Below are 23,143 nucleotides of genomic sequence, written 5' to 3' on the forward strand. Positions count from 1 at the left end.
GAAAGATCACAAGCAGTGTCACAAGGATCTGCTTGTATCTCATTATATATATATAAAAAAAAAAAACAACAACAAATGAATAAAAAACTAAACAAAAACACAACAACACAAACATTGGTTCTTTTGGTGACCTTTTGACAATTAATAGGTCGCCTTAAACTCTCATAAATACATCATTAATCAACATCCACTCTATTGGAACACAGCACCAAAGGAACCCAGTGTACAGGTCCCAGTGTAAATCACAGCAGGCTATGTAGGTGAAGCACTTCTGAAACACAACACTCGTGGCAATCAGTGACATCCGGACACCACGTTAGTCACTTGGTTCACGTTCAGAATCCATGTTTACAAGTATGTAAATGTTTATGAATGCATGTATGCATGCAACTGGGGGATTCTCCACAGATGTTTGGGCTTAAAAGAAGAGCCATATACCTTCCTGCAGTTCATCCACAGTGAAAGGGTTGCAATAAACTTTTTTGGGATAAAATGACAAGTATGTAAACCCAAAAATCTGGGCACCACACGGGGTGACACAGCTCACTGGCTCACACCAGTATTCCAGCCATCGGGAATTTACATTTAAATTTCTCAATAATGTGGAGACCCTTGCCATTCTAGAGACTCGATATTTTAGCTACACTCGATTTTTTTGGCATTACCAAAAGACAGAAATATTGGCTACACTATAGTATTTTGTTACTTTGGAATAAGAACCCCTGGCGGCATTTCTATTAAAGGAGAAGTACTTTCTTCGACAAATTGTCTGCATCCATCATTTATCTCTCTGCCCTGCAGCCAGCAGCGAAAGCTCCTGTAAACAAACAGGAGAGATAGAACACCGACACTCCACCTTCAAACCCCGTGTTTACCACCGGCTGTATATCTTTCACTGGATCTGTTTAAAAATATCCCCACATATACAAACACATGCAGGCTGTGTGTGCATGAACTGTGAGTGCACACTGTGCATGAAGGAGAAAAAAAAATTTGCAAATTAGACCCAGGAGAGAAAAAAAACTATATCAGCAATCGTGGAAATCGCGTTTGAGCACATGTGTAAACAGCATGTAATGTGGCAATCAACCAGCCTGTTGCCGTTGTGGGGTCCAATTTTAAGGCAGAGTGAGAAAGTTAGCTTGTAATCAGGTAGACAATGAGGGATAAGGGAAATTGGAAGCTTTGTGATGCTTTGGGACTGTGTATGTATTAAAAAGGACAGGCACAATTAGGAAGAAGGATTAGATGTGATCACGACTGGATTTCTTTGCGTGAGTCTGCGTGTTTGTGGAAGTGTCCGAAACTCTAAATAACAGATTGGGAAACTGTCTTGCTAATTTGTATTCTGGCCAGCTTTCCAAGACTGCACTCTAGGCTCATGAAAATCTGCAATAAATGAAGGATAGTCCGGCACATTTACCACCGGCTAGATGAGTCATTCGGAACTGCGCAAGTGTGTACCACCCACTAACCTTTCAGGGAAAAAAAAAAAATTACACTTGCTTTCATAACCACAGAAGGCAAGTAAAAAAGGTTTTTCATCCCTTCCAGCTCCAAGTATGCAGGTTACACAAAGAAATTCCCGGCTGTGAAAGCTCCCGAAGGACAACTGTCCAGAGTTACATTATGTTACCCTCTAGCACGAACAAAATGGATCGAGTAAAGGGGTGCGGGGGGGGGGGGGGGGGGCTTGCTGCTACATGATGAGGATTTCCTGCAAATAGTTCTTTACCAAAAGTATGATTGTTTTATTCCATTAAATACCTGTTTGTGTGGTAAGAAGTAAAGGAAAATAGTTTTAAAATAATGAGCACGCATATATTTAAAAAAATTCATTATTACAATTATTTTTTTTAGGAACGTTTTTCCTGAGATCACGGGAGGTGAAATCAAACGTGCAGATAAAAACATCTTGGTGTTTACTCTGCATTTTTCCTGCTGCTAGTGAATGAGATACAATGAAGACAGGATATCAGTCTTTTGACGGGTTTCTTTCATGTTGCTGCCAAGGCAGAAAATCCAACAGCAAACAGATATTGCTCTCCTAGTAACACAAGCAGCTTCATGCTTCACTAAAGGTATATGCTGCATCTTCTTACCAAATAGTTTAATGTGAGCAAACAAATTAAATGCCTGTGTGATGCATTTTTAAATAAGCACATAAAAGCTCGCTGCAGACAGTTCATTTATCATTTAAACCAACGTGACGTGCTACTTATTATACACAACTTTCGAAACTAGTGTCAAATTAAAGCATTCCCTAAACACATCGGCTTACAGTCATAACAACACCTACCACCACTGAGACTTTACCGGGGAGCAACGGTCAGCACTAATGAGGAAGGCAGCCCATTTAACATCTGGACCAAAGCAGTTTAAACCGACAGATTGCACAACTGACCGACTCTGCTATTCTAGGACTGTAGACTCTTAGCAACAAGCCTGAACAGTTAGAGGGGCTTTTTTTTTGGATTGTAATTCTATAAACCACCTCACTACACTGATATCCATTAATGGATTACTTTTACACTGAAAGAGTTTCAAGGGCACAAGCTGCCAAAATAAAAATGGAGCAAACTGTTTAGAATAGCAGTACAGATGAATTGCATTCGATTTCCTGCCATATAAATAGCGTGTCCCATTATGTTCCTGTTTTCTGGAGGTCAAACATGGGTGTCTGCACATGTGTCAGTTTTATTCTGCCATGCTGTCATCGAGCCTCAAAACAGAAGACACTGATGATATTTCTGTTTCCTGATAATTAACGCATGAGTTGCATTCCTCCTTCCTCAGCAGATCAAAGAGGACTGAGTCAGACGCCGGGGGCCAGATCAATTATCCAGGCAGCCATTTTCACTGTCCTCTCCATCTGACACGCCACAAAAATCTGGGCACTATCAAAGGCTGACGACGCCATAAGTCAGCCAAGAAAGCAGTTTTATTTTATTTTACCGTCAACTTCCACTACTCACTCTTTCCTCAGCTGTTAACCCTTTACTCCATTTGACATTATCCTTTCCACCTATCCATTTTCTTTTGTCCTTTAACCAAAATTCACACTACTACTTTGTTTCAGTTTGTTATGCCATACCCTAACTGTATTGTCCATTCCCACCCACCCACCCTTATTCTGTTTTTTTCCCACTTGTGACTTTCTATTTTGACAAAAGCCACCTTGTAAAAATTCCAGCTGGGATACGGTCTCTGAAATTCACTCGGCTGTGTCAGAAAATAAAGCAGGTTTCCCAAATCCTGTGTTTTCTGATGAGACTTTTTTTCCAAAACAAAACAAAACAACAAAAATAAATGATTATTCTGCCTGCTTAAAAATACACTCCCTACTCTGATTTTTAATAAAATTACAAATGTGAGTTTTACAACACCAACATTAACAACAACAAAAAACCAAAACCCACACAAACAAACATCTGCTTTAAATTCAACACTCCTCCCCACGCAGGAGACCTCTGTGTGCACCTTTGCACCACTTCCTGTGTTCACAGTTTGATTGCTCACTGGAAATCCAAATATGACCACCTGCATGTGCTCTTTTTAGATTTCACCACAGACAAACATCAACTTCTGTGTCAAACTGATGCAGCTTTCATGTCGAGGATGATCACTGGAGCCAGACACTAAAGCTACGACCTGAACACCAAACTGTAGTTTAGAGAAAGCACACAGAGTCCAAACCCAAAGGTCAGTAGTGTGACCAGAAGCATGCTAACCACTCACACCTCTGTATGTCTGTCCTTTCTCACAAATCCATTTAAATTTTACTTATTCAGCGCCAAAATCTCAACAACAGTTGCCTCAAGACGCTTTGTATTGTAAGGTAAAGACCCTACAATAAAAGAGAATAGAACCCCCAAAGTGAGACCAGGCAGGGAGACACGATAAAAGGCACACTGTGGAAGAAAGCCATGGATTAATAATAACTAATGACTATTTTCAAAGTGGTGTATAAGCACCACTTTGGAAATTCCAAGTGGAAGTGTTGCTGTTTTGGCAACTGAAATTTCAGTGTGCATGCAAGTGGCCAGGGAGCGATTCAAACCTAGGAAGAGTGCTCGAAGTGATGCAACGGTGCACAGAATGGCCTTAAAGGGGAAATCGTCCAAATTTAAAATCAAGTCAAGTTATTGCCCTTTATGGGTGAATTTGTGACCTCCACTCACAGAAGGAGGGAGGACTGGTTTTGCTTAACACTGCATATGTTGAGCTTTATAGAAGCACTCAGCAATAATGTAAATCCATAAAGATATAAAACATGCTACAACTTAAAAAAAAAAAAAAAAAAAAAAGGGGGGGGGGGGGGGGGAAGGGGGAAAAAAAAAAAAGGAAAAGAAAGGGAGGCTCTAGTATGTTCCCTTAAATACTTTGAGGCAGGCCCTTTGACCTTAAGCTAAGTGGATTCAAAATAATCCCAGTCAAAGATATATTATAGACTGCTCAACAAGAACAGAATGAAAGTGCCAAGAGAGCTTTTTTCTAACAAAAGGACAAAACGAGAAGAGGAGGTATTAAAAGACTGCCATGTTCGGTAATACTTTCATAGATAACGTAGACACAATTGGGCCATTCAGTCTGACCCTGTGAGATTAATAGGGCAACTCATAACCTGTCAATTAACTGTGCCAATACTAATATTCCATGGGACATGTGATAGGCTTGTTACATGGCAAAGCAAAGGGAAAAAATAAGGTCATTTTTCCTTGAATGTCCTTTCCACATTAAGCATTTAAATCAAATTCAAATTTTATTTGTCACGTACACAGTCATACACAGTACGATATGTAGTGAAATGCTTGGACAACTGCTCGTGACCTAAAGAAAACAAAAAAGGAAAGGCTATGAATAAGATAGGAAATAAATATGAAAAATTAAAAAGGGTAAATTTAACTAGGAAGGAATAAAATATAAATTAAGGTTAAAAATGAAATAACTGTACAACACAAATTAGAATGAAGGGTAAATTTAACTGGGAAGAATAAGATAAAATATATAAATTAAAGTTGAAAATAAAATAACTGTACAACAAAATACACAATACACAATATAGAACTATATAAGAATGTATGAAGAAATCTAAATCTAAATAAATATATACACAATAACAGCAGCTGTACAAGTATTAACCGACAATGAAGAATATATCATTCATCTAAAACATTCCTAATATTAATTTAGTATATGGCATAGTTCTGTGTATTCTTATTTATTCTTTTACAAAGTGGTTTAGATTTCCACAGAAGGTAATCAGGAGGATGTGATTATAGATTATACTGCTCTGATATAGATGTTCAAAGGAGGACAAAATTGTTGCGCAATAATTCAGCTGAGTGCTGATCAAACCAACAAATACAGAGTGAGGAATGTAAGTTCATACATTCTTATATAGTTCTATATTGTGTATTTGGTTGTACAGTTATTTTATTTTCAACTTTAATTTATATATTTTATCTTATTCTTTCCCAGTTAAATTTACCCTTCATTCTAATTTTTGTTGTACAGTTATTTCATTTTTAACCTTAATTTATATTTTATTCCTTCCTAGTTAAATTTACCCTTTTTAATTTTTCATATTTATTTCCTATCTTATTCATAGCCTTTTCCTTTTTTGTTTTCTTTAGGTCACGAGCAGTTGTCCAAGCATTTCACTACATATCGTACTGTGTATGACTGTGTACGTGACAAATAAAAATTTGAATTTGAATGTAAGTGAATGCAAGCATAAGCAGGAATCTTGTTCTATGAAAACTGCTTGCATTTTGGATCCATTTATATTTTAATACTCAAGTAGTTCAAATATCTTCCAGGTTTTGTGTTTGTAAGTTCAAGATTTCAACCTTCATTCATTGGAAGAAAAAACAAAAACAAACAAACAAAAAAAAAAAAAACACCAAAAAACAAAACAACCCACCCCCCTTCAAATATGTCCTTACCATTTTCTCCTTGTAGACCATTTGTCTGAGCCACTTGAAATCAAGTGGTTTGAAAGCAGATAGAACAAAAAGTGAGTCTTGTTCGTAGTTTTCTGGGTTCTGGATCGCACCCTCTGGATATGTAATCCTTATGGTGGTTTTGGTTCCTACATCTTTTCCATAACCTTTTACTAGAGCTTCATTCAACCTGTCAACGCAAGAAAGACAACAAAGGGTGGAATCAGGAATTTAAGAAAAGCATAGTGAAAAGCACAGGATTATTATTTTCGATATTTAGATAAAACAGCACGTCTGCAAACAGAAAGACAAAGCAAAACCTCCACATGAAGGTTCAGCTGAAGCATAAGCTGGGTCTATGCATAAAGACTGGCCAGAGGAAAACCCAGCTTGCAACCTCATCACAAGAGCTAACATCTGACAACATCTGGGTAAGCCACAGTCATTCTGGAAACGAGTGGAATGTTAAGTGAGCTCTCAGACACAGTCACTAAAGGTAACAGTACATCCAGTTTTATTTTGGAGTTTCCCGTTTTCATCTTTAGCTCGTTTAGTTGAATAGTGGGCTGCTGTGCTCGCCTGTGGGCTGATGAGAGTTCACAGTCCGCTCCACTCCAGGGAATGCCCGTCTGCCTGCAGTGAGCTCTGATGTCAGGTGGAGGCAGTGTATAAAGTATGCATAACAAAAGGTCATAACAAAGTATGTTACTGAGTCCCCCCCAAATAACAAAAAACAGAGCAGAGACTTCTCGATATTCCACAATACCGATTCCCAGCTCACTGAAGCAACCATGCATTCCTATTTGGTCACGTGTTGATGATGCAGAAGACATTTTCTTCCCCTCAACTAAAAATTCAAGCTGTCCAAGCCCCCCCCCCCAAAAAAAACTTCACACTATTTAACTTATACAGAACACTGCTGTTATACAGAATCCCTTTTATTTTGGTATCTTACCTGACCACCACATCGTATTCGTCTATTCGGGACCCCAGAGACTTGTTGGATAAGATCCCACCATTACCCACGACGATGCATCGTTTACAGCTGAGACTGGAAGGCAGGACAGCCAGACATTAGTCATATTAAGAAGAAACAAGGAAGCAAAAAGAGACTTCATGTTGACGCTGACGAGTAGGGTGCAGGTACCTGTCAAGCTCCTCTCCCAGCCCGTAATTTTTTGTTATAGTCAAAATGCTGTCTATTATTCTCTCTGCAGAGAAAGAAGAAAACAAAACAGGATTTTAAAGACAGGACAGAACCTCCATACTACAATAAATCCCCATTAAAAATTCATCCACAAGTACATTAAATGCAAAATGTGGGTGAAATTCATTGCCAAGCTTAGAATTTTTACCTCGGCAGTGAATGATGCTCCAAGTATCAAACATTAAAATACTCCATCTACTAATCTGGCACTAGAAATGGAGCTCTGTCATCAGAGTCAGTCACTTTAAGCGCTCAGAACGTCCCTTTAGCTCCAAAGACGAGTTGATGTTCTCAAATAATGAAAATGACATATTTGAAAAGCTCAAACTGGGGGAAATCACACTTTTAAAGGCCAAACAGACTGCCAAAGATTTCAACATACCACCCGAGATATAACAATCTAGGTGGTCTTCAAACAGGAAGAGAGAACACCACCCTCCGTTTATTCACTCATAGATAAGGAGTGACCAGTGAACCTCAGGAATAGTGGTGATGGGGATTACAGGAGGGGAAGCTGTTGTATTCTGGAGAGGAGTGAATCTGAGAGAAACACCCATACGGAGTTAAGGATGGTATGCGTGTGTATGTAAAAACTCTGCCATAAAAGCACTCAGAGTGGAATGCTGTTTTCAAACAATCACATTCTCCTGGTTAAGTGGCCGGTGTTGTACTCGTCTCCTTGCATGGCTAGCACCCCTCTGATCACAGGTTGAGAAACGGCGATGTTTAGCCATAGCGTGCATTCCTGCCATGTTCTACGGACTATTGTGCTGGAGCTATGACTCCAGCATTAGATCTTGCATGCATTTCTTCCTCCTGACCATTTTTAGACCTCTTATATTTATAACTCATCTTCTTCAACATCCCAAATGTGCAGATTCCATTAGAGTTGCACCTATTTTTGTTCCATCTTACATTTGCAGGAATTTGTAACTACGTGGATTTAACAGCTGTGATTTAAAAAAAATAAATAAATAAAATCCTCAATTTGCATCTTCATCGTTTAAATTTTTTTTAAAAGACACACAAAAAGTCTGGCATTATTTTATAGCATTCTATTTCATTTATTATATTCATAATGCAGCACACAGTCTGCCTTTACTCTCACTCTTGTTGTTTCTCTTGGCCTCTTTTTGCAGACTGAGCGTTTAGACTGGGGCCTCAAACCAGGTTGTAAGACATATTATAGTCCATCCACCCTGTCTAACAATCCTAATGATTAACCTAGTGAAGAGAGGCGAGCAGAGCCACAGCTTATTGTTTGGATGTGGTGTCAATGTCTGGCGTCAAGTATCACCCTGAGCAGCATAAACACAAGGCCGAGGACCACACCTGGATCCGAGCGGGTGAAAAGTGAAAAATCACAATGGGTAGTGTGCTCTTTCAGAGGACAACATGGAAGCTAATTGCTCTAAGTACCTGCGGTAAACCCTTTCAGCAAAGCATGTCTTGTGGTAGTGCCAAAAGACAAATTGCTGCAAGTGCAGACATTAGTCCAATGTGGAACTCTTGAAATGTTAAAAATCTTTACTGGCAACACCGGCGAATAGCAGAAGCATCACATAACACATAAACACAGACACTTTGCTGGAAAGAGTGGAGACTAAACACTACAACAAATCCTGTGATGAAAGAAAGATGATTGCAAAAAACAAAAAGGCCAAAAATTTATCTGCAGTACAAAGATAAAGTATCACTATCCTTGATAAATTAGTTAACAACTGTGAAAAAAAAGAAGAAAAAAAAAAAACTGCTAATGACTGCAAATGTGAGATGTGTTCAAGTCTTTGGCAGCAGCTCACAGTCTGGCTGCCTTAATTGTGCTTCCTCCTAACTAAGTGTAAAGTTGCATAACGGTCGGTGTGATTTCATTTGGTGGACATGCTGAGAATGAAAACAGCATCAATAGTGCAGGGACATCACTCCTTTACTTGTAAAACTGTGGAGCTGCCTGATGAGGACACAGTTTTTAAATAGTCTGCTGTAGCTTTCTAACCCTGGATCAGTATTTGCAAAGATAGATTAGCTTCTCTGATCAAAAAGTTCATCCCTACACACATACACAAAAAAAAAAGTTAATGCCCCAAACTAAATATAACAGCTGGAAACAAGCATGGATACGTACAGAAGCAACTAACAACAAATCACATCCTTTCCTCCCAACAGGTTCTCCAAAAATAGCACTGCAAAGAATTTATAAACTTATGGTTCAACACCCTCACACCACAAAATTCCTCCAGTCTGTTAACAGTTTAAAAAGAAGTCCACTTTAGACTGCAGGAATAAGATATTTAAAAAGATTTTCATTTAAAATTTAAATTAATCCTGAATTTTGAGCGATCACTGGCAGTGTAGCTTTATTCCCCCCGGAAACCAAATCAGGGCAGCTTAACGTTTACTTTTCCTTCTTCAGGCTATAGCTGATGTGTCCCAAAGATACTTCTTGGCAGAATAAAAAGTAAAAATAAAACTCCCACCCACCAGCGCTACTCCGTGGTCTCAATTTGGAATCCTTTGTGGAGTTCTATTCAAGATCCACACGTATCATCTCTCCACATGAATACCACTAAAAGGGAAACCCCACTGCCATCACAGTCCGTGGAGAAAACAGAAACCAGGTGTAACACTCACACAGGGAGCGCTCTATTGATAGCCGTGGCTGTGTGTGTACATGAGTACACGTTTAATTGACGGTGGAGAACTTGCCAGAGCACAAAGGTAACATTCCCTTTACCTTCTGCTTGTAAGTATTGGAAAATGTGACAGAGCATGCCAGTGAAGACAGATTAATGTTATCTCTTAGGTTCCCATGGTACTGTGTACTTGTTCGATATCTGAAGTGCTGGAGTGTGTTAAGGTCAGTTAACAAGTGCAAACACTGTGTGCGGACATGCTAACGTTGGAGTGTTAGAAGACATCAAATTTTCTGGTCCCAAGATAGAGTTCATCCAGCAAATAAATGTAAATCACTTGAAAGGTTACGACAAACACAGAAGTCTGCGGAGGTTGGACTGACTGCCTGAGAATACTTAAAAAAGTTAATTAATTAAAAAAATCTATCCTATACTTATGAATGTTATACCGTGAGAGCATTACCAGTATTACCATGTTGTGTTTCGCTGGCTGTGAAGGCAGTAAAGCAAGTATTCTTTAATTTCAGGGTATAGGTACTAGACTTTCCCAGCTGTCAGGGGGCAAAAAGTGGGGTACATCCTGGACAGGTTGCCAGTCCATTTCAGGGCAAAAACCTAGGGATAGCAACCATTCAGTCACATTTACACCTACAGACAATTTAGAATCACCAGGTAAATAACCAAGTCTGTGGACTGTTAGCTAGAGTGCTGGGAGAGAACCCATGTAGGTAGAGTCAAATTTTGGATTTGATTGGCAATTCCATAACTACAGCTTGGTGAGTGCAGTTTTGACACACTCTCCACCTCCGGCAATGGCTCAGAAGGTAGAGTTGGCCATCTGTCAGTCGGAAGGTTGTTGGTTTCCTTCACTCCAGTCTGCATGTCAAAGTATCCTTGGGCATTATGTTAAACTCCAACTTCCTAACTGGCAGACCACAGGCAGTAAGGATGGGCGGACATGTCTCAGCCTCCACCACTCTCAGCACTGGAGCCCCCCAGGGGTGTGTTCTGAGCCCCCTGCTGTACTCTTTGTACACATATGACTGTGTGGCCACTACCAGCTCCACCACCATCATCAAGTTTGCTGACGACACCGTCGTGGTGGGCCTGATCTCTGATAACAACGAGACGGCCTACCTGAAGGAGATTAGGAATCTGGAGAACTGGTGCCAGAGGAACAACCTCCTTCTAAACGTCAGTAAGACAAAGGAGCTGATAGTGGACTTCAGCACTAAGCAGGAGAGGAACTACCAGACCCCCGTCATCAACGAGTGCCCAGTGGAGAGAGTGGACAGCTTCAAATACCTCGGAGTTCACATCACGCAGGACCTGTCATGGTCCTGTCACATCAACACCGTGGTGAAAAAGGCCCGACAGCGTCTCTACCACCTCAGACGCTTGAGAGACTTCCAACTGCCCTCCAAGGTGCTCAGGAACTTTTACTCATGCACCATAGAGAGCATCCTGGCGGGAAACATCTTAACCTGGTTCGGGAACAGCACCATGCAGGACAGACGAGCTCTACAGAGGGTTGTGCGGTCAGCTGAGCGCACCATCCGCTCCGAGCTCCCTGACCTGCACTCAATCTACAGCAGGCGGTGCTGGACCAAGGCCAGGAAGATCGTGAAGGACCTCAGCCATCCCAACAACAGACTGTTCTCTCTGCTGAGGTCAGGAAAGCGATTCCGCTCCCTGAAGACCAACACAGAGAGACTGAGGAGGAGCTTCTTCCCGCAGGCGATACGGTCTCTCAATCACACCACCACACAGTACTGACCCACACATATGGTTCTTACACACACACTGGACATTCTGGACATTGTTTTTGCACAACACTGGTCACTATATTCTTCATTTCCGGTTAATACTTGTACAGCTGCTGTTATTGTGTATATATTTATTTATATTTAGATTTCTTCATACATTCTTATATAGTTCTATATTGTGTATTGTGTATTTTGTTGTACAGTTATTTTATTTTCAACTTTAATTTAGATATTTTATCTTATTCTTCCCAGTTAAATTTACCCTTCATTCTAATTTGTGTTGTACAGTTATTTCATTTTTAACCTTAATTTATATTTTATTCCTTCCTAGTTAAATTTACCCTTTTTAATTTTTCATATTTATTTCCTATCTTAGTCATAGCCTTTTCCTTTTTTGTTCTCTTTAGGTCACGAGCAGTTGTCCAAGCATTTCACTACATATCGTACTGTGTATGACTGTGTACGTGACAAATAAAATTTGAATTTGATTTGATTTGAATTTGATTTGAATTTGATTTGAAAAAGTTGTCCTGATGCATCCATCAGAGAGACAGGTCGGCATAGAAAAAAAAAAAAAACTGCCTGTGATTGGGTGAAAGAGGCTTGTAGTAAAAGACTTTCGAGTGCTTCGAATAGAAAAGCACTTTATACGTGCCAGTCTATTTATAGGGGCTTGGTCTCAAATTAACTGTCCATCTACATCTGCAAGTTAGAAGACTTGCTTCCAAAAAGACTTTAATCACTCAAAGTGATTAAAGTGACCAGTTACATATTTTTTCACCTTCAAGAGAAAGAAGACTGTTGTTGGAGATTAGCTTTAACTAAACAAAGGTTGATATGAGACCAATTAGCATCAGAGCTAAAAGCATGACCTGGGAGCCCCAAATAATTTCTGTCAGTTTCTTGTGTCTATTGTAAATGAACTTCTGCAACCCTTTTGGGAATTTGTAAACACTCTGTGCTTGCATTATTATTTGGAGACTATAATTATTAATAATTATCCATTTTTCAAAAATAATATGCAACAAACAAACATGCAAAGGAAAAATACATTATTTCCATATTATATATATTATGTCCAAAATACAAACTTTGCAACAAATGGCAAAAAGAAATTCTTTAAGTCACAGAGGAAATAATGAGCCTTATTTTTCTTAGATCTCAGATTTTCTCAACAACTCATACAAAACAAACCAAGTGGAAATTCAGTCTGAACTGTTAAAATAACTTCTTAGGAGACATTTTGAAATTGTTGGTTGGTATGTACTGACTGTAGCCAAGTACAAACAGTATGAGGAGCCAAGTGATAAAACCCCGATAAATAAAGAATGCCATTGCTTCTACTGAACAAAATAAAATATTGGCAAGCTAGAATATGATGTTGATTAATACTGAAAAAACGCAAAGCTTGTTGGCTCATATCTGAGATACCAGGCACTACAGGCACAAAACTGCACTACATCAGGCATCAATCTCCCACACAGCCTCTAAACGTAACAGTGGCAAACGAACACATGCTCAGTCTTACTTTAAATGAGCACTCCACCAATCTTTATGGCTTAAGCTTGGTGTCTAATTTAAAGAGGGGGGGAAACATGTGAAAATAGCTGTCCTGTGTGGCTTTGCCCCCCCACACACACACACACACACAAAAAAAAACAAAGAAATAGAAAATTACACCAAAACTTGTAGAGCTAGAAATGAAGATATTTAGAAGACAATGGTCTAATGAAGGACTGACATGCATCAGGGAAAACATGAGAGAAGCATGAACCACAAAAAAAAAAAAAAAGTCGGGATCTCGAAGCTTCTTTCTGTTTTTATGGGCAACTCCTTCTAAAACCCCAGAACATATAATTACTATAATCCACAATAAACATACAAACTAGTGGAGGGTGAACTGTGATGAATGGCTTTACCTTGCGTTTTAAAGCCGAATGGAGGTAAGTAGTTGTTGACTTTTGATAGCCGTTTGAAGTTTCGATCAAGAAACATTGGCGCCAATTTCGTAAACCTGTAAGAGAGATGAAACAAAAGTGGAGATGGTTCTCATTAGCCGAGATACAGAAGATAAAAACACCAATGCTGTAATATCCAGTATTCTTAGTATAACAGCTCCTGTTACAAACTTTCAACAATTACTTATTGTGTGCTGAATCTATCCCGGCAGGTTCTCGTAATCCTCACTACACTTGGGATAATAAAGTTTATGTTACCAAGGAGGTGATAACTGAATTTTTATGTCCCACCATCATTAAACCTAGCATCCCCACACCCTGTAAAAGCTTCCTAAAATGAGCAAAGCCTCCACACACCTTAGCACAACAGCTCAAATCTAAGCAGGTGATAGAAATTAAGAGGTTGCAGTGCATAACCCGTCAACATAACCTCTCCTCCAGGGCCTAAATCACATCTGACACATGAGGTTGTCTGAAACAACACTCATGTCACAATGTTTTTTTCCTCTAACGATCTGAAGCAAGACTGAATTAGAGTGGAGGATTTTGTTCTCAATGAAGAGACACGATAAAACTTCAGGGGTTGATAAAAAAGTTTTTTACCCACGACAGAATACACAGTTGAAATGGCTAGAACAAAATGTCAGTCCCATTAGAAAACAAATTAGGCCTGATAGTCAAAAACACCCCAGTGGCCAATGTTTTTAATGGCCCACGACCCGCTACTTCCGCCATCGCCTCTTCCTTATCCTGTGTGGCTATAGAAGTGTGCGTGTGTGTCTCTCTTTGATTAACTGCAGCTCCGATATCAAAAAGGAGTCATTTCCTCTTAGTAACGCCTGTGACCCTAGCGCTGGGTTATGAGCCACTTCTGCAAGTGTAGCTTCGGGATGGATGTGTGTTTTTATAACCCTCTGTCAAGCTCGAGGGATGCGAGGCAAGAGGGAAAAAGGAGCAAGGAGCCGTTCGTGTCGTTTCTCCTCTGATGTTTACATGGATGGAGCTCTATGGATGTGCTGTTCTTTAACAAGCTGCCTAACATTTTGTGTCTAACTTAAAAGCATCGTGACACCCCTACAGAAAAGACAAAGTTAAGGAGATTTATCAAACTGGTGTACATCTTTAGTTAATTTCTAAAGAAATACAGAGATTACATTACAGAGTGCTTATTGCACCCCTTCCCTAGAACTAGACCACCAGCAATATAAGTGTTGCATTTTGCTGATGCACCTGTCCAATAAACACACAGAGCTGTAAATTATTCCTCCTGCAGCCGACAAACAGCATTCAAACTATGGAAGCACGAAAAGACTCACAAGCTCGATTACACCTCTGTTTCTCAGCAGGACCCTTGAATACTTGTTCCCATAACATAACACTGCCACTGGTTGACAAGAAATATGTGAGACACAATGACCAAACATGGCTGACATTATTGGGAGACCTTCCGGTTAAGCTTCAGCCTCTTCCAAGCACGGTAATCATTCTTTGAAATCCTCATTATTCTCCAGCGAGCGACTAGAGGTAGTTATGTATGGCTCTCTCTCCACCTTGACTCACCTCGCCTGACAGGGGCATGCACACTCAGAGACTTGTGTCCAGGCAAAACAAATGGAGATTCATTAAACCTGGGCCTTCTGAGGCCACATGGGGCTATAAATAACACGGGACCATTACAAGTCAGTGAGCCCTGACCAACAGTCAGTCACTGACATCCTGACCAAGCAGAGAGACAGGGGGCTGCTTGTTGTTAAATAAGTAGTGAGGGCTCCCAAAAACAGCCAACAGGCAGGGATGCATTGTGCTCATTTCCTTTGCTGGGTCCATCTCTCACAGGCAATATTTTCATAACCGTGCCACTTCGAGTTCACTGCCAACACTTGATTTAGGGCTCTAATACAAACAGTTTTGGGGGAAAGGAGAGGGTGAGGGGAGGGGCGTAAAATAAATTGGAGACTGCAGGGCAAGGAGCTTCAGAAGAAGACAAACATGGAGGAAGCAGATGATGATTAGATGGAGAGCCATAGGACCTCACTGCTAGAGGTTAAGTAGGTTTTCTTTAACTGTCGAACTGTCGTCCACACCAATTCACACAAACTGTTAACGAGAATATTTTAATGGTAAATGTACAAAGCAGGCAGAAATAAAGAACGCTAACAGATAAGATGTTAAACAGCCGACTTCCCTTCCACACAGGAGACAAATCACGACCAAACACACACACACAGCACAACTGTGTACATTTGGCTGTACACTTACACTTATTTATACAAATGAGCATACAGACAAACTTATACTAAGTGCAGCATTAATTGTGCTTATTGACCTGTGAGAGACTGGGTTGAAGGTGGTAGTAATCAGTGGGCTCCCAGGGGTTTTCTGTGTTGAACAGAACTTTGATCCGACACGTGCGGCTGATGAGAGGAAGTCATTACCAGGGAGGACATTGCTAAATCATAGCCTCTCATATAGGTAGAGGGCAGTGGCACAAAGTGCTTTGTCCATCTTATTTTTTTTTAAAAAGTTGCACTTTATAGTCCACAGGGCAGCTGATAGTGTTATTTAGAGCATTTGGAGCCACTGTAGGTCATATACCTTTAATAGACTCAATTAAATACTACTACTTTTAATTTAAAGTTTAAAACTTGGTGCTTCAGGCGATACATAAAGGAGGTTCAATATATTCCTTTGCCCAATAGCTAGGTCAAGTAGTTACTTTAGTGTCACAGCCTATTATTTAGCAACATGAAAACTACCCTTGCGCAAGAACGCTAAAAGGACAATGTCCAATAGACTGAGCTGAAACGGACGACAAAGTGGAGACAGTGAAAAATCAAAAGAACCAATGACATCAGGAGGACTGTTGGGGATTGTATAGACTGTGTAGGCTGGGTATTAGAGACCCCTTGATGAGTCAAGGCAGGAAGCTGGTTGGTGGCGTTCGCAGAACGCCTCTAAGGCTCTTTAACACGATAGGGAAGTGATGTGAGACCTTCTACTCAGGCGACAAAAGTTCTTTTGTGTAATGGGGGATCACAAGGACACAGTTGAGGTTTTGTGGTGGGGAGAAGATGATAGAAACATGATTGAAACTGGGGGAGACTGGATAGGAATGTAGGGGCTTCTCTGTTACTGACTCAAAACCCTTAAGGCCTAGTTGGTTTGAGGAGTGACATCATGCAAGTTTGCATGCTTGAGTAAAAGCTTTTCTCTTGCTGACATCCAGTTAACATTATCTATGCGTAAAGATCTTGATTTTGCATTAAAAGTTAGTTCTTCACATGCAAAAAAAAAGTCCAAAAGAAATGTCTCACTTAGGATAGATGGTGGCCATCTTAGCTGCTGCATATCCTGGCTTGCACACTCCTTCGCTGAGGTTGCCATACTTGTATTCTAACTCCTGCGATCTGTACATTAAAAAGAAGAAAGCGAGAGCTTAATTAGACACATCGTGATAACTGATTGCCAATTAAAATGACAAATTCAAAGCTTCAAAAACTTTGTTTGACAAACAATCTGCAGGAGAGATGGGGCTGTGGAATTAGCTGGGAACTCGGCAACAAGTCAGCATATCACCTGTGTGTGTGGCAAGACGAAGCAGAGAAGCCTTGTTTAAATAATCATGCTGGCAGTGGTAAAGCTTGAACCTCCCGATTACTACCAGGATCATTAATAATGTGATGTATGCCATGATTCTACTTCAAATAAACAACGGGAAAAGAGAGGGGGGCCCGTGTCTTTGCACTATGTGAGGTCCAAAAATCAAAGTTGGCTGGAGAAACTGTTTGACTGGGGCCTTCTTGCACATAATCTGAAGCTCATCTATGCTAACAGACTTTATTTCAATCCTCTTCAATCACTTGCAGTAGAGTGGAATTAAAATCTCTGGGGTATTTCCATCAGTTTGCCTACCCCGCATTAAGATATGACCCGAGTCACAAAACTAATTCTGAGCTACAAGATGAATTGCAATAAAATAAAGAAAGCGGCTGCATTACATGAAGTGATCCCGTGTGAATTCCACTTTAAAGCATGTGCTGACATTATGGTTGCAGTGGATGTGGACTGTGATGGCAGCATCTCATTCATTCCTGTGCGGTAACGTAGGGCCAGAGAAAAGGACCTTGCCATGGTGGTTTAGAGCCAATGTGTCAAACCAATTCAGGGAATTATACACACATCAACAAACACAGTGACACAATGACAGCTGCATAATGATCTATTGTAACATGTTCTTACTCTGACAAACCACAGCCAGTCTAAACACAAAACACTAACTGACCTACATCTCAAGTCACACTTGTTTCAAAAGTTATTACTCAGACCACCTATCGTATCTGTGCTCGTGTCACCATCTGTGTTTCCTACACTGTGTGTTTATTTAAAAAGAGGAGGGGGGAGGGGGAAAGAAATAAGGCTAGATTAATTAGCCAAACGTTTACATTTTCATGTTTCGTGTTTTCCCATTGATCAAGCCTGACTGCAGTATTCTGTGATAACAGATGTAAAACACGGCTGAATTAATGGAGTCAAAGTCTAAAAGGGAATTCGGTTTTGGGAATCCATCATGTGTAATGTGGCAAACGATGATGGAGAATAGCTAAATGTGTTATAATAGATGACATAAGTGTTTACTAGAAAGAGATGTACTCACAATTTTGTGTCCAGCTGTAGCAGAAAGCCCTGCTTATCATACACTGGGGACAGAGATGGAAAAAGAAATGGAAATTATCCATCACCACAAGAGCCCACAAACCACTTTGATTTAAGAAAAAAAAAACAAAAACAGAACAACAACAAAGGTATGGCATCTTAATGCAGTCATCCAGCTATTCAACTAACAGCTCAGCAGCTGTAGTTGTAAACAACCTGTGTGGCTTTCACGGGGGAAACAATATGGCAGATGTAAACATAAGCATTAGGATCAAGGACTTGTGACAAACAAGCAAGGTTAGGGAGAAGCCAGCCAAAACAATCTGTTGAGTTTAAAATAAAAGTTAGAAAAACAAGTCAGAGATCACCTATGGACAACCAAAGGGACAGCCAGTAGGTGCCTAGTGAAGCGTTGAGGTAGAAAAGAGAGAGAGAGCACAGAAAACCAGGAGGAACATATTTAAGGTGAAATGGGAGCTTTGTTTCCATTGCAGGCCGACTCTTTGCAATAAAGCTGATTGGGTCTGCAAAATACTTGCTATGATCATTTCTGGCCAAAAACATAAATAAATAAAAATCTGTAACTACATTAGCATGGAGGAAATTAGGAATAGTGCAGCATTACACCTGCAGTTGTGGATCTTGTCAAAGAGAAGCTGGAGAATAAAAGAAAATAAAGATAAAGAAAAAGGGTAATGGGAATGTCTGACAGTTTGAAAGGGAAGGATCCAAGCACTGCCCAGGAGGAAGGGAACTTAGCCTTAGCAGCCAAGATGGGTGACACATCTGTAGAATAGCAGCCAGAGGGCAGAGTCAAAGCAACTTAGTGGTTTATCTTAACCTGCAGTAAGTAAATCTTACGTCTTCTAACCCTTTACACCAAAATTCCTTTACACCACCAAAATTCATGCAGACCGTTTCACTGCTGTTTGTTACCAAACTGAGACAACAGAGGGCAGTGTTGTATTGTCCTTCATAAGAGAATGATGGCTGAGCACATGTTCATTTCCCCTGCAGTTGTTATGAGTGTTTCATCAATTTAGCAAAGATACTTCTAAAATCAAAGTACTTTTTTTGTCAGGAATAGATCAGACTGGAAAAAGCAAACAAAGCTCTCTGACTTCTTTGAAAATGCCACGTGTTTCCCAACCTAACAGGGCTGTTGGTTCCCAGGGTTTTCTTTAAAATGGTGTCTGGGATAACAATGATGGGTAAAAGTTTGGGCTGGGGGGGCTGCAGCTGTACCTGAGCCTACTATTTGTCCCACGTTGTTGTCCATTTCCAACTCTGAAACAGAAAAGGGTCAGTTAGCACCTTTTGAAGTCATTCTGTCATGGCAGCATTGGACTTGAAAATAAAGCCAAGTAGAAATGTCAGAAGTTACGGAGTAAGAAAGAGGAGGGGTTAGTGGCTTTAATCCCAGTGGGCTGAATTATGACTGTGAATTCCAATCTTTATTCAAAAGACAGAAAGCCCAGTGAAGTAGAAAATTAAAAGCAAGACTCCATTGTGGTTATATGACCGTTTGGACACTGGAACATTGAGAGTATGATGAATGAATAAGCACAAACGGTTTAAAACCGTTTTGAGACATAAAAAAGGGTTATGGAAAGCGATGTGAAGTTAGCAGATATTTATATTTAAACCCCTCAACAACTCAACCATTAAGAACAAAAAAAAAGAGAAATAGAAAAAAAATGCTTCATAACTGTAACCCAGTATATGTGGGCAGAGTCCCAGTGCCTCTACCTGTAATTCTTTTCACTTCAGCACCTTTAGTCTGGGCTCTACTGTGGGCTCTAGTCTGGGCTAGAGTCGGCTCTTCTGCATCTTTGTCTGTAAACAAAAGGGGTTAAACTGAAATAAGATCATGAGGATAAAGCTGTGAAGGCAACTATTAACCAAACAACCAATATACAAGGTCCTAAATATATATTAATAAATGCTTTTACTTCAGCAGAAAAGACAACAGTGGCCACAAACAAGAACAGATGCGCACAAACAAGAGGCAGCGACAGAAATGAAAGGAAACGGAAATATAACCCGGTCCTTCAGTAGTGGCTTACACGGAATATAGATAAGAATATAAATAGGTTTTAAGGAAGTTTACTTTAAAGACGGGGCTTGCAATATTGATAAGCCTGCAGTGAAGATCACTTTGACTTTAATATACTTTCACATTTCTTCCTCTTACAGAAAAGTGATTTCAATCTGTTTGGCAGATCAGATAAAGTCTGAGGACCTTTAACAAGGTTTTCAACCAAACAGAAGTAAACTGCTGCGCAGAAATGTTTTCTTTTACGAAACAGGCTGTATGCAAAACCGAGCTGCTGCCTTTCACGACTGTTCAGACTCGCCAATTAGTGAATTTCAGGCTCTGTTCCGGCTGAAACTGTATAGGTGTATCACTATAGCGCTGAGACAAGAGAAGTTGATCTCTGAGGCTGAAAATCAAGCTGGGGATATTTCGAGCATGCTCTTTGAGCTGCTGTTGAGCTCAATGTTAATGAAGCACTGAGAGTGACAGAGAGAATCCCATTTTAAAATAAATATACTGGACTGCCTTTTGCCATCTGAACTGCCACGTTCACCTCTCTTCTCCATTCTGATGCTCAGTTTGAATTCTTCTTGACCACATCTACTACATGTGTAGTGATTAATTTTATATTGAACAGGTGAGTGCATGGGTTTACAGATTTGTGAGCAAAGTTTAAAGAAATTCTTATGAATGCCTCGGACAAACAGGGTTAAATTCAAGACAACATTTTCAATTCATCTAATGGAGTTTAGGCTTTAAGTAATCTGGATTAAAAGCTGTGGCATGTTGGCTACCGCAATTACAGAGAAACTGTTAGCAGCTCAGTTGGTGCTGTACACATTCTTTTCTCACCCTACAGACGTTAATTTCAAGTGTGATTTAGCACCCTAAAGTAGTGTTTTTGTTACTAGCAAGGAACCCAATAATAAGTGACCCTGCTGTTGGTAAGCTTGAAAACAAAGTTGGCTGTAAGTAGATTATCCATAAAATTGAGATAAGTTTAGCATGAACACTCTTAGAGGGACAGTCTCTTTTGAATTCCTGTTAGAAAACAGGTGGACAACTGAGTGTAAAATGTCATGCTGACCCTCTGCAGTCTGCATACTGACTACGTTGGGGAATGGATGGGCGCTTACTCCCATCTATATAGTAACAGCTTCTTTGTTTTCTCAAGTGCATTTAAGACTACTCAGCCACTGCTATTGAGAAATAAATGTTAGGAAATGTCAGTGAACGTGTCCACCATCTCATTCATTACAGACTACATGACAGGTGGCGATGTGCGAGACTGGTTTGGTGGTGTGCAGTATAGGATTTCCACAGGGGACTGATGTCTCTGTTCAGACGGTCAGTACAATGCCTGCCGATGGTATCCACAGAAATGCACTGTGGAGTGGTTGGAACTTGGATGTGTTAGTGATAGCCGTGCTCTTCCTTCTGAAGTCTACAGACCTGTGTCTATCCCGGGACAGGATGGGTAAAAAAAATACCTGAGCAAATGAACATTTTCTAGCACTCAGCTGTGGTGAGTGCAGTGTACTTTGCGGTAGTCTGTAAGGGGAGCGGCATCAGAGCTGATGGCTTAAGCAGACTACACAAAGTGATTAGCACAGCTGGCTCTGTGATTGGCTGCAAACTGGACACTTTGGAGGCTGTGGTGAAGAAGGGGTATTTGAATAACCCGTTATCCATCAGGGATAATCTGGGTACCCTCTGTGCCATTTTCTGGACAGGCAGCAATGTACCTCCTCTAAGAGACTAAATCAACCCCACTGCTGCAAGAACAGATACAAGAATTCAAACAGAGGACACAAACTTTTGGATTTCCACAGAGCGCCACAATTACAAGCATAACAAGGTGATAAAGCTATGGTTACTGGCTCTGCTGCAGACCTAACCTGCTCTGATGAAGGTGACGCTCAAGTAAACAGATCCACGTGTACAAAACTACCACCTAATGAACTATTTTGTGAACATAAGTATTACTTGCAAGCCATCATTAACCTTTGTGCAGTTATTGAGTATTACAAATTTATGGGAGCAGCTTTATTATTTTACTTTGTAATCGCTAGATGTGCTATCAAATGCCATTTTACTGTTTTATAACCTTTAATACAAATTCCCAAGATAGAACACGCAAGCCTTGCGCTTCTCTGACATATGCAAAACAAAGAGTTTAGAAATAGGCCTGCTGTTTGATATGGGGTTTTTTTTTTAAGTTCTTTACCTTGTCTGGAATTGGAACTGAAAAAAAAATACAGCTAAAATGCTTGCAAATTATTATGTAACAGAACACATAGGTATAAATAGCAGTTAGACCTCACTATCTCTTGCCATTAGAGCTGTGACACTGACAGTCTTAACAGAAAACCTTTTCATTTCCTTCCTGGTTTCAGATAGACCTCAGCGCTTTTCCAGTCTTACTGATCACACAAAGCACACAACATATATTCATACAGTCCTTTTTAATATGTTTATTAAGCCTTTAATGTTTCTGTATTCTTCTAATATACGAATAACATTTCTAATATTTCTCAGATTGTATTTGTGTCCTGGTTTGTCAAATATGCTGCTCTCTTTGCCAATCCACCCTTCTGCTTGTGGTTGCCTATATGCTTTTTTTTATATTTTTGCATGCATAACTAGGTAGAACAGCTCTGTGCTGACTTACTAAGTTAAATACACCATTATGTGACCACTTAGGGATCGTGCATGCTTGGATAAGTGAAACCAGACAAGGAAAATCTTTCCCTGCTTTATGAACCTCAATTACCAGTACAGGCTCCACCTCAGCTGAAGAAGCGTGTTAAAATACCGACTAGAAACCATCTCACAATAGAAGCACATGAGCTGACATAAAAAGAAATTGAATACAATGATCACACACCCATGTTCAAAACCAGCCTTCACTTTGATTTCAAATTCCCACGGTCAAAACAGCAG

At 40.1% G+C, this 23,143-nt stretch overlaps 1 protein-coding gene across 6 annotated transcripts in view; it reads right to left on the reverse strand.

Annotated features, from left to right (window-relative positions):
• The window catches only part of st3gal3b (ST3 beta-galactoside alpha-2,3-sialyltransferase 3b), a 41,052-nt gene that overhangs the window by 12,768 nt on the left and 5,141 nt on the right, over positions 1-23,143 (reverse strand). For 3 of the 6 annotated variants that reach the window (XM_080861402.1, XM_080861401.1, XM_080861400.1), the window contains exons 3-10: positions 19,912-19,998; positions 19,408-19,449; positions 18,164-18,206; positions 16,824-16,916; positions 13,471-13,565; positions 7,093-7,156; positions 6,901-6,996; positions 5,949-6,135 (exon numbers count right to left, since the gene is read on the reverse strand). In XM_080861402.1, coding sequence (XP_080717528.1) covers positions 5,949-6,135; positions 6,901-6,996; positions 7,093-7,156; positions 13,471-13,565; positions 16,824-16,916; positions 18,164-18,206; positions 19,408-19,449; positions 19,912-19,998 — 707 coding nt within the window. The remainder of the gene's footprint in view (positions 1-5,948; positions 6,136-6,900; positions 6,997-7,092; positions 7,157-13,470; positions 13,566-16,823; positions 16,917-18,163; positions 18,207-19,407; positions 19,450-19,911; positions 19,999-23,143) is intronic. The other 3 variants (XM_080861404.1, XM_080861403.1, XM_080861405.1) reach the window with 3 other exon arrangements.

The sequence above is a fragment of the Rhamphochromis sp. 'chilingali' genome (genome assembly GCF_963969265.1).
Source record: "Rhamphochromis sp. 'chilingali' genome assembly, chromosome: 16".
NCBI lineage: Eukaryota > Metazoa > Chordata > Actinopteri > Cichliformes > Cichlidae > Rhamphochromis > Rhamphochromis sp. 'chilingali'.